Below are 12955 nucleotides of genomic sequence, written 5' to 3'. Positions count from 1 at the left end.
AATCACTAAGGGCTCCAGCACTGTGCAGAAACAAACGTCCAAGTGCAGTGTTGTTTGAGAAGTAATGCTAGAACTGTTAGGCGGTACGTACTTGGTAGTGCTTCTATTTTCGGTTACTGTTTGGTTATTTATTTATTTATTCGTAACGGAGGAACAAGAATTAGAAAAATATTAAATATGAGCTGAAATAAATAAATAAAAACGAAAATATCGGACACGGCTTTAAGCCGTAACAATGTATCTTTATTGAAAATCAGGATAATTTATTTTCTTTCTTAAATTAAAGCTTATTAGAATAGAAAATAGCAGGATAGAAGTCCTCAACTTTCCCACAATTAATTACCTTTAATTGTTGATAAATTAGGACAAGTAATTTTTTATTTTTCTATTAACCTTTCTAACTCCAACATTAACTGGTTAGTTTCTGTTTACATTTTACGTGTAGCTAGCTACTATGAGAGAATTGTACCGTGTCAAGTTTGACATCTACTTCTACGATGATCATTCAGTGATTGATCAGAAACTTTGTGGTAATTAGTTTAAAAGCGTAACCGTTACTAAAATGAATTTTTAAGTAAGTAATTATAGCACTCATTTATAGTTCATAATTGTTTTTTTTCACGGCATACAATCAGTTTACGTTTCATTTAGTTGCAAATTCAAAGGTAAATGGTCCGCGGATTATTTGCAAACAATTCCATTTCATTCCATTCACTGCATGAATTCATTAATTGTCAACACACCATACACAAACAGCAATGAGGCTGTCATTTCGGTAATAACAGTTATGAATTGCAAACGGTATCCACGCTCTTAAAAAGGCTTTGTAATTGAGTTCTTTTCAGAAATAGATCTAGATTACAGAAAGGTGAACTTTCAGAAAACTTTAAATTAGATTTCGCAAAACCAGTTATGTTTTTTAGTACATACTATACTTATTAGGTACTTCTTAAACGAGTAATTTTAGTTCGATATTAAGTTGGTTTTCCCTTGTGGTGTTTCTATTGACAGAATTATTAGTTTGGTGACCGAAAATCTAATAACAGTTTTAAAAAAGTAAAAAAAAAAATTAAAGTATATCTAATAATTTCATTTCGTTTTTTGCAACTTTTAAGTTATTTTTATGAAACGAATTCATATTAACTTATATCTATCATAGCTATTTGGGTCAAATCTGGAGTGCTGACATGCCACCTTATTGCCACTTTTGTTGTGGTATAAATAAGTATAATAACTAAAAGAACTTCTTCCATAACTACATTTATTTGGGTCTAAAGGAATGGTAAATAATTGCGACCGTTTCTTGTATGAATAGGATCCAATACGCCTTGAAAAATGTTACACCATAGAAAACGTGGTTAGAAATATATCTTTGGCCTATCTAGTGTTAGTGTTATACCAGAAATGGCTATTAGGTATGTTTGATAAAAATGCCATTTTGTAAATCGACCGATCAGTCCATTGAATGTTATTTAAATGCTGATCGCTTCCTTGAAGCATTATTTGCATTTTTGAAATAAAATTCAGCTCGTGGTATATCACCAGGACGTAAATTACGTAAAAGATGTACTTGTCATCGACCCATTTTCTGGAAATTCCTTTTCCTGTTGTTCAGCTCAGGAAGTGTTTTATCATTTGGAATAGTGTTTTTACGATAGTTCTTTTTGTTAAAAGAACCGCAATGAAGCAAATTCATCGATAAAGACAAACAGTTTTAAGATCAGGATGTCGATGGTTTGACAAAAATATTCAGAGAGAAAATGATAATAGAGCATCATGGGGATCAAAGAATTTGAATACTTAAAAAATGTATTATCGAAAATGACAAAACTCGAGAAAAATATAATAGAGTAACTTAAATTGTACCTAGTTTGTACGTAAATTGTAACTAGTAAATAATTATCAGTATCACGTAAAATAATAATAAATACTCGTAGAGTATGTTTTGCTATTTGTAAAAAAAAAATTTATGAAGATAGTTTTGACTAACCGAAAATCTCTCACAGAAGAAAGCAGACAAATGGAAAATACAAAATATACGTCACTATATATCGCGCATCCCTACAAGTCGTTGAGGTTTCAAAAACCAACCTCATTTTACTTTTTTCGCAGGTGGTACAATAATCAAATAGAGACAAATCTAAAACTATGTCATAAATAAGCAGATAATATGCTGGAACATTATTTTTCAAAAATTTCAAATAAAATCATTTGTCGATTATTATACATACACGCTGTTGAAGTACTGCAAAGCACAAGGGAAAAAAGTAACAAAGAATTTATTTTACGCCAAGGAAATTTATCTGTTTCTCTCCGAATCACAAAATATAGGAAATGCCGATATAAAATCCAAACATAAAAACCAATTTCTTCCATTAGCCGAAAGTAATGGGTAATATAACTTAGGTATTTGCATCTCTAAATAATTTTCTTGTTTTATGCGTTCGGTATGTCTAAAAGCGGCAGGAAGAGACAAATGGAATACTCGCCTGAAAAACCAACAGGCTACAGTTATAATCTGTAAAACTTAAACCTACATTTAACCTTTTAGTTCCCAGTGAATGTTTTTGGAGTTTATTGGAGGTATTAAACGTAAAATTACCACAAAAGGACTTTTACGGGCATTTAAATTTATTTTGTGGAGCGGGAAAGTCCCTATTAGAAAGTTAATTTTCCCATTTAAAATAATTAACTGTTTAGTACATCAATTATCCTGTTAAAGGGATGTATTTTTTAACAGAAGGTAATGGAGTGTTAAGGGTAATAAACGACGTATCTACGACAATATTCCTTTATGTATTTTTTACAGCACATTTTAAAGTCTTTTGTATGTCTATAATTCATTATTAATATGATCTAACAATTAGCTTTTGTACGTCTTTAGTTTAAAAATATCAAACTATTTTTTTAATGTCAATTACTGTAAGAAATCTACAGTTCAAAGGTTACTTATCTATTTTTGCAAATCTGATAAACTAGGAATACGAAAACATAAAAATTCAATTTCTTAACATCGTCTACAGATTTATTTTTGAGCTACGTACTTATCTCTTGTATCTAAGTATGCGAAATTCAATTCGATAAGTAAAAGCTAATCCGAGTTGAAGGAAATTGCAAACAATTTAATGTCAAGGAAACATCTCAAAGGCACCCCTGAACATATTGTTTTGCGCTTTCAGGTTGCGGCAATTGTAGAAAAAACAACTTAATGCGACAGCATGGGACGCCTGAATTTGTTTTTATTTTCGTATAATGCACGTAAAAATAATAAACTATAGGGTAATACGTGTGTACGTTTTTTTTAGTGCTTAAATTTCAGAATAGTAAAACAGTCTCGTGGTATTAGCAAAGTAAAAGGCTCGACAAATATTGAATTTTACGTTGTACACATTATTTCATACTTTCAGTGTTGTAAATGTAGTGGCATGTGCGAATAATGTCAATAGCTTTTACAAAATGTTACGTAGGAATTAAAATGTGTAATAAATTGGAAATGCCGACGCTTGGATTGTAAATTGCAATGTTAATTTGTGATATGTGCATCGGAAAATAAAGGTAACCTTCGCTCTGCAGAGCATTTGAATTGCGAAACCTCAAGTTTTGTTATACCTACTCTAGTTTTCAGTTTAATTTCCCTTTTGGCGCGTATACGTTTCATTTTCACCGGGAGAGAGGATGGTCTCGTGTGACGAAGCTATAAAAATTGCATGCCGTTACCGGCAGTATGAAAGTGAGCTTTATATTAGCACATTCCGCTTTGAAGTTAATATTAGCAAAAGCGTCTTTATTCGCACAGATAAAGAAAATATAAAGTTATCGCAAGAGAAATCGTCAATAAAAAGAGCAGTTCGAATATTTTGCTACCTCTAAAAATTGATCCATTTTTGTAGATTTGGTTTATGTCTAAGCTAAAATCACATTGAAATAAACATTTTTGAGGTAATAATTTTTTTTTCTAAAAACCAAGTCAAAGGAAGTTGTAATCAAAAGTTCTTTCGAGGTCCAAATTTCTCAATTGGCTCTGGTTTTCGAGATATCCTAACCTAAAAGTACCAAAATCTCGATTTTTTGACGTATTTGAGATTATGTTACATGGATAAGTATTTTTTTTGCTAAAACCATTAATGGGGTCTTAAAGTACTATCCTTACTCTTTAAAACGCATTGGAATTTATCCCGATATCATTTTGGGTTTTTGAGAAATGGCATGTTAAAATTTAGTAGTTTGACTTATTTCTTGATTTTCGAATGCACAGGGTGATTCAAAATTTGGGAATAGATACCGTTTGAGATACGGTCAATATCTTACAATTTTTTTTGTAAAATCCTTATAGTTTCCTAGAAAAAAATTGAAGTTGAAGTACATTCAACCATTACATAGCTGGACAATTGTAGTCTCTAGCGTTATTCGCAATAGACGTAGAGAGCCACTTCGCTTTAGCTACTCCAAATACTGAAATCCGATTTTACAATCGACAATATGTGGTGTTTACAATAGTTTTTTAGTAGTTCGTGTCAGAAATGGCTTGCGTGTATAGCAACTCGGAGTTGTTGGATATCGTTTTAATTTATGATGAAGCAAGACAACATTTGTGTTAGTTCGTAGAAACTAAGGAAGTAGAAACTGAGTAAGACGGACCCAAATGTGTTTACACGTCGGTGGATAAAATTTTGAACAGGTGTCGTAACATTAGGTAATAAATAATTAATAATAACAATTTCGGCACTTTTAGGTTAGGATATCTCGATAACCAGAGCCAATTGAGAAATTTGGACCCAGGATTCGAATTCAGGGCACCAAAATCCTTTGGGAAAGTACATTCGTGTTGTTGGTTTAAAATTTTGTCGGCCTGTGTAATAAAAAAAAATGATAAACCTATTGAGTATTACAGGTAATAGGAAATGTTTTAAAATTGTGCCATTAACGATTTTATGAATTCTCATTTTTATTTTGCTAATAGAACCACTACCAAGTACCTGGAAAAAAGAGAAATAGGGAGACTGTTTAAAATATCATAGAAATATTCACTTCGCGTTCCAAATAACTATATTTTAAGCCTGTGGATCTAGAGATTCAGATAAGATCTAAGACCAGTATTCTTATCTTATATTTGGAACAAACTATATTTCTCTGTATGAAACTTCGTAATATACACATCTTAATATATTAATTGCTTCGTTTCTATGAACATTTTAAACAAAAATCTAATTTCAAAGGAGCTTAAAGACAAGTATTGATTGAAGAAAATACAGTGCTCTACCCGGTGCATCATAGACGGTCTTGACGTCTATCTTGAACGTGCCGACAACGGTTCCCGATCTTAACAGTTTCCTAGAATGTAATACCTAAAACACATACTTCCTACACGAACTTTTTCGCATTATCATTTTCAGATATAACCACTATACTTCAAGTCACGTGTCGTACAGCAAAGCCTTTCATGAGAAAATATGAGAGTAGAATATTATATTTTTGTGTTCTATATTGAGTTCCAAAGCTATCTAGAAGTATTTTATGAATATACAGGTGCTGACGAATCGTGAATACATCTTGAAAGACTTTTGTGATATCGTAAAAATCATGATATCTATCACCCTTCCTATTTGTTTCAAAAAGAGTTTTTATAAAAAGGTACTAATATTTTTAAGTATCGAGAGATAAAATGACACATAAACAGCACATTGAATACATTAAAATCTCAATTTTTGTTAGTACGGTCCTGACTTGCACTGATTAGTACTGACCACAGTTGATATCTCGGTGATATCGCATGTTGTATGATTATTATCAATACGTCTATAATTTTATCTAGAAGTATCGAATGGTTCAGAAAACAGTAATGAAAGACATATTATGGTGGTTTTAAACAAACTTTGGATCAATTAAACTTTATTATTCCGAGTACAAATAGTGTGTTGATTATGTTGTTTGGATTTTTGGCACCTCCCTGACTACGAATAGGATTATTTCGAAGACTGGTTTATTTTTCTGGCATGATTCCAACTTCAGTTACAGCAATATCGGATAGGGGGTATTGAATCAGGGAAAATAAAGAACTTAACATAAAATGAGCTAACCTAGAACCGCGATATGAGGAAAAATAACATCCTAGTAGTTGAGTTTTAAAAACAAGGGTATAATAAAATAAAATTAATTTTGTTTTATTGGCCATTGAAGAAGAGGAAAATATAAAAAAATTAATGATTATTGCTTAAAGCTTTAATTTCAATTGTTTGATTTAATTTAGTAGAATTTTTTATCAAATACATAATATCAAAACGTCTTTCGTCTTTTTAATATAACTACTGTATTATAAGACCAAATAAAGTAGATATTCTCGTGCAATTCCGTACAACATTGTTAAATTTGTATACGTTTAAGTACCTGCATATACAGTGTGTTATAGTTTATGAGATTCTAATATGTCGTTTAACAAATATTTAGAATAGAATATATAGCTGTATTAAAATTCAATCCATTTACCTGAACCATTCTACATACCAGAGCTATGTCATCAACAAATTGGATTAATTTTCACCTATTTCTGTTAAATACGTGTTGGTAAATGTTGTTTTATGTCATTTCTATATATAGACACTCACAAGTTAATGTAGTAATCATAAACGTGAAAGTTTTAATAAATTTTTTAAACCTAAATAAATTATTATGCATATCTGCAAAAGCAATGTGGAATAAAAGCCATAAGAATGTAAATTTCATTTCCAAATTCTCATGTTAATGGGAGATTTATGTAAATTTGTATTTCTTACTGAAAGAAAAGTTATGTTTTAATGTTGGTTTGTAATAACTACATGTTTCAAAAGCATTTACAAGTATTTGACTTTTGTAAATCTTTACGTATAAGCGCTGAAGTATTTGAACTGTGTGACAGAATACTTGCTTTGTAATTTTCTTCAGTTCAATGATATGGCACAAAAAAATTAAAAGGAAAATTAAGCACGATAATTAATTAGATTGTTGATCAAGGAAAAAAAAATATAAACATCCAAAAAATAAGTGACATTGAAGTCATCAAAAATTATAAATATTATTTTTTTAACTATTTATTGTTATTTATTTAGATTTTCATATTGACACGGAAAAAAATGTATCATAAAGCTTTGCTGCTACGACAGTGACTTGTGTGGTTATCGATCAAGACCTACTCAGACTGACCTAATCTATAATCAATACAAATTATTTCAAGAACTTAATCGTCAATATCATTAATAAAACATTTTCTGTAATGGACACATCATTAATTTACCATTAAGGAACTGTCATAACTTACCGATAAATGGATGATTTTGTCGAACAGCATTATTGGTGGCATGTGGAAGTCGAACACGAAATACTGTAAGAAAACGATAATGTCATTAACATAATAAAATCCTTTCCCCGATAATGAAGTCTGCTCTTTGTTATATTTATACGGGGCTACTTTTGGCATTTAGAAACACGTATAAGATTGTTTTCTCAAGTTCAGTTGTGAAAACCGACATTTTTAAAATGTTTTCGTAATTTTCATACCTCGCCGCTGGACTTTTAACATAAGAAGTGCATATTTAGAATCCAGTTCATATTACTCGCACATTTGAAATTTTTTTTCCAATAGTAACTTTTAAAAGTATTCGTATTAGCATGGCACTCTGCTAAACAGAGGTCAATATCAACATACTTCTTAGAAATAGTCTTTAATTTGTCATAAATTTCTTATTAGAAATATAAAACTAGATTACCTCGTTGTAGTAGGGGCAGTTGGTGCTCTCCTTGACGCTGGTGTACTTCTTCTGGTCTCCCACTTGGATGCAAACGACGGGGTCCATGTTGAGACCTGCCAGTTGCCGCGCTTCAATTATAGTAAGGCACACTTGAAAATCCTGTGCTTTCAGCGCAGATTCGACGATGGTACTCTTCAGGTCGGCTTTCAGTCTGCAAAGGAATGAAACCGGTGTTCAATAGCCTGCAGAATCAGTCAGAGCATTGTTTGTTTACTACGACATATTTTTAACAAGCGGATTTGTGCCCTATATTAAAACATTTTATTTTCAACGAGACATTGTGTAACGGATTTAGTTGAGCCATGTTGTAATGAAAACTGTGTTGTATTTGAAATAAAATATAAGCCGCTATTGTAAATACTTCTTTCTGACGCTACTACTCTGAATAGCCTGACGCGCTATAATGATACACTCGACGCGTCGCCGTCGCCACCGTTCTGAATGGACCTTTAGCATTCGCGATTACATGACTTTCATAATAGGCTTACAGCGGTAAATTTAGGATACCGGATATTCCTAAAAGAAGCCAGCATGTTTAATAATTCACAAGATTAATGTACAGAGCTTTTAAGCACTAAAACGTGTGGGGCAGATTCAAGAATAGTATATTTTGCAAGAGATGAAAAGGTAGTTTTGTTTCTTGAGTGGAATAAGTTCACTAACAACCAACAACAACTAAGAAGGAAGAATATTTTGTTTTGAGCTGTTTTGCTATATTACATAATTTTATGTTCAACGTAATTAAAAATGAATTAATATCTCGATCCCTCATACTAATCACATTTATGCATTTTTGACTCATTGAAATATTAATTTAAAACAATCACAAACTCAGTAGTTCCATTTTTCTTTTTAGAGAGAAAAAAACATCACGGTCGTATAGGTTTAGCCTTGAAAAAATCCTTATAAATGAGAAGAAAATTATTATTTTATGTACCCAGACTAAAAGGTTGTATTTTTATGGACGAGCTGACGAGGCTATAAAAATGCAGGTTTTGTTGCATATTTAATTTTTCCGTACACCCCACCATAAAATGCAGTTTTACGAACTCATTTCCGGACCAGAAACTACGTTTTAGATGTAATATGCACCTAAAACGTGTAATTTTGAAAACACTGGCGACTGTTGGTTACTATTTTACAGGGTGATTCACAACTTATCCAAAAAATGGAATAGATGCGGGACGAAAAATGGAGTCAAATCGCAAAAGTTTTTATAAAATCCTTTTCGAGAAAAAATTTATTAAAAGTGTAGTGCTTTCCACCATTACATCGCAAGACAACTGTAGTCTGTAGAGTCATTCGCGTTGTGCGCTTGACTCCGAATACTGAAATCCGATTTTACAATTAGTATTAACGTTATTGCGATAGTATTTACAATAGTTTTTTTAGTAGTTAGTGTCGATGAAATATTAATATGCACCTTGGCAAAACCTGCATTTTTACGGCCATGCCAGCTTGTTGTATTATACTCGTGATAGTAGATTCGTCCATAAAAGTGCAACGTTTTGGCCTGGTTATATTTCTGTTGATCTTTATAATTTGATATCGGTTCGTTAATCGATGTTTTCGATTTAGCGTTACTTTTTGGATGTCGTATTATTCACGTCCGCCAATAGCCGCTCATGTTTTCATGGTGAGTTTTAGGTCCAAGATAATTAAAAAGTGACAATTGTCAACCGGAAAGACCATATCTTTACTTTTTTACTATAAGAAAAATGTAATTGTCACTTATTATGTTTGCTGATGTTTAATATAGATAATTCAGAATTGGGGACGAATAAGCCCTGGTGGATTGTGTATGTTGAAAATGTTGTTTTCAAAAGTAGAAAGTTAAGAGGAACGACAATTATTAAAGCCAGAAACGTAATTTGCAAAATGAACGCGTAACATGAAGTCTGTTTGTACAATGGATTTATCGATATTAAACAGTAAATGAAGATTAAAAAACAATGTCGAATTACACCGAATTGCAGGAATGTTTGAAGAAGTAGCAAATTTGACGAGAAATTTTATAAAAATATGCTGCAATGTTTTAATTTAGAATATGTCGAAATAAAACTTCTTTCTCATTTAAACACAAAATTGTCAATTAGTTGCTGTACTTCATTTTTAATTAAAAATGTATTTCATAAAAGGCTTTTCTTGTTTTTTGTTAAAGAAGTTGTAATATTTCATAATGTATGGGACATTATTTGTCAAAAGGACAATCAATTATGGGAATTTCGTTTTAATGGGGACTGTTTGTTTTTACCAAAAGAAGTACAGGCAGTTAATAGCAACATATAATACCTAATTTAAAAAGGTATGTTAATTGCATCTGCAACAATGCAAATAAGTTTATATATTTTATTATATCCAACAAGTATATTTTCAAAACTAAAAAATGAAAGAAAAATTAAAAAAGCGCACATTTAAAGAAATATTGTCCTAATATTGCACCTTATGCATCTCTAAGTATCCCTTCGAAAAATGTGCCACTCTTATTTAATAAGAATAGGATCTGAATATGTGAATCTCCAAAGAAATCCATTCGTTTTAAGTTAGGAAACCTTGCTGGTAATTCCATAAAACTCGTCATTCCAAATTACTTTTTAGGGAACTTTCCCTACTAGAATCGTTTTCCATTAACGCACAGTTACAGTACACGCACAATACATACACATTTAAAATTTTTAGGGTGAGAAATTGTCGTGCTTGAGGCACTAAGTGGCACGAAAAAAGTACCAACGTATCCAACGACGTTTTTCATTATATTTTCAGTGTTTAACAAATGTAAATTTTCGTTAATTAGACGTAGTAATTAAAATTGTTCACGAAAGGTATTTCATAAAGAACGGTTAATTAATTTAAATCGATCACAGTAACTGCCATATATAGACGAGTTGATTGAAATAACTCAGTATAACCTCATCTATATTAACGGTCATTAAATGAATAAAATTATTACCGCATTAATAAATTTGTAAGGTGGTCCAGAATTAATGTATAATGAGATCACAATTTAATTTATGAAGTGTTATTGGTATAGTAAATACTTAATTATATTAATGTACAGCAACTACTAACAGTTCTAATTACATTTGGTACCTACAGCTCACAAAGCAACCATATCACAGTATCAAAGCAGTAAGCTACTGCGTGTTCCAGTTGCAGGGAAGTTAGCTTTGCGTTTTCAAAACACAACTCCGGTCAAACTTCACCTAAATTAATCTGGCGCCAATTTAAATTACGACTCCGAGGCAATTTTAGGAACATTCATAATGAAACGGTGATCACAGTCCTTATTAAGTGAGAAATAATTTGGTTATATTTAAGTTAGCTTATTTCGCCGTACACTGGGCGTATCTAAAATCCTTAGCCAAATTGTAATAGTGAATTTTACGTCTCAAATTTACCTCCGAAAAGACATATCTGTATGTAAAACAACTGTGATAACCAGAAACTAAAGCTCTCTATCAAATTTGAATGAAGTCGCTTCAACCGTTTTTTTGTACATAAGAAATTCGATTTTTTTTAACTTTACGTATCTCACAAAACGAAACCTTTCCTGACACTGATTTATAGAATCTGTCATTAAAGTTTGGCCAAGTATTTTAAAGAATTTTGTTGAATATTTTGCAGTCTCTGTTACATTTCACTGTGTTGACAATTTTATAAAGTTCGAGCAAATCATGTTTCATTTTTAATGAATGACTGTGGTTTGACAATAATCTATTCAAATGCTATTTAGGGTTTCTGAATAGAAATTAATACAAAGCGTTATCGCTAGTTTCTAAAGATACTAGGTCAGTGGGTTGTTGAAATTTAATATTTGGTTTTACAATGTTTTGCCTACACATGTAGACTAAGTTTTGTCGCAGAAAATGTGTTTCTATATAAAACCTACCTTTGTACTCATTTGTACCCTAATCCCATTCAACTTGAAAAATTATACAGGGTGTATCACGAAGCGGGCCCAGTAGGATTATCTCAAGAATTGAAATCTGAGAGAAAGTTGATACTATTTTCATTGAATAGATCTTTTTCATAAATCTCTGTATACAAATTTTCAGATTTCAATTTTGACTACTTTTTGAGATAATCATACTGGCCCCTCTTCGTGATACACCCTGTATATAGAGATTATTCACGTTCTTGATGTACTAGAGGAATATTGTGATAAACTTTGTTTAAATAATTACCACTGACATATTGTAACAATGCGACAGACGAAAGAATAAATAGACCAGGCTGGATCTATTTCAAAACACCCATCATCCATGTATATATAGTATCGCTATATTTTGTTTTAATGGCTCTAAAATGATATAACAAAACATAATTTCACTATGCGCGCGCTTCAAAACGTGTGCTAAACTTATTATTAAACAAACAGTGAAAAAATTGGAAAAAATTCCATTTTTTTCTCTTTTTTTCAGTACAGTTCAAAAACTATTCATTTTAGAGAAAAATTGAAAAGGAAAAAAGATTCGTAATTAAATTTTAGACATGATATACCTATTTTCAAATAAAAATACAACATAATTATTGCAAATATAGCAAAAACAAAAAAGTGAAGAAAATTACAAACTTTTTGCGATATTTTTAAAAGTACTTATATTATAGGTAGGAAAAAAATCTTTTTTGATATAATAAAACATCACACCAATTTTCGTTAAAATCGGTCCGATAGTTTTCGAGTAATAATTTTGCAATCCAGATTTTTGAAACTTCAACTTTGATCGACTATAATTCTGGAACCAATTAACGAATAACCACGTTTTTTTTTTAAAGAAGCGTCTTTCCAAGTACTTTAAAAGCATAATTAAAAAAAAAATAATTATAATGAATTTATAAAGTTATTCTATTTGTTTATAAGCGCAAAAATTACGCATATCTTTAAACAATTACCAACGCTCTTCTAATTAACGGATTTCAATTTTTCTGGACGCATTTTAAAGTTTGAATGCCCTTTTTGTGTGATAAAATTTTCAAGTATCTAGAAGTCTTAATATAGGCTCAGTTAAATTCGCAAAAATTTCAATTTAAAAAGAAATTTGGATTGCAAAATTATTACTCGAAAACTATAGGACCGACTTTAACGAAAATTGGTGTGATGTTTTATTATATCAGAAAGATTTTTTTGGCTAAGCATGAAGATCTTACCCTCGATCCTACTTATAATATAAGTA

The 12955-nt window shown here is 31.0% G+C and overlaps 1 protein-coding gene across 1 annotated transcript in view; it reads right to left on the bottom strand.

Annotated features, from left to right (window-relative positions):
• The window catches only part of LOC108909875 (otoferlin-like), a 93009-nt gene that overhangs the window by 52448 nt on the left and 27606 nt on the right, over positions 1-12955 (bottom strand). The window contains exons 6-7 of the mRNA XM_018714315.2: positions 7740-7932; positions 7292-7354 (exon numbers count right to left, since the gene is read on the bottom strand). Coding sequence (XP_018569831.1) covers positions 7292-7354; positions 7740-7932 — 256 coding nt within the window. The remainder of the gene's footprint in view (positions 1-7291; positions 7355-7739; positions 7933-12955) is intronic.

Source organism: Anoplophora glabripennis, unplaced genomic scaffold (assembly GCF_000390285.2).
Source record: "Anoplophora glabripennis isolate ALB-LARVAE unplaced genomic scaffold, Agla_2.0 scaffold28, whole genome shotgun sequence".
In the NCBI taxonomy this organism is placed as follows: Eukaryota; Metazoa; Arthropoda; class Insecta; order Coleoptera; family Cerambycidae; genus Anoplophora; species Anoplophora glabripennis.
Note: the sequence above shows the minus strand (reverse complement) of the source record. Positions and strands in the feature narration are given on the sequence as shown.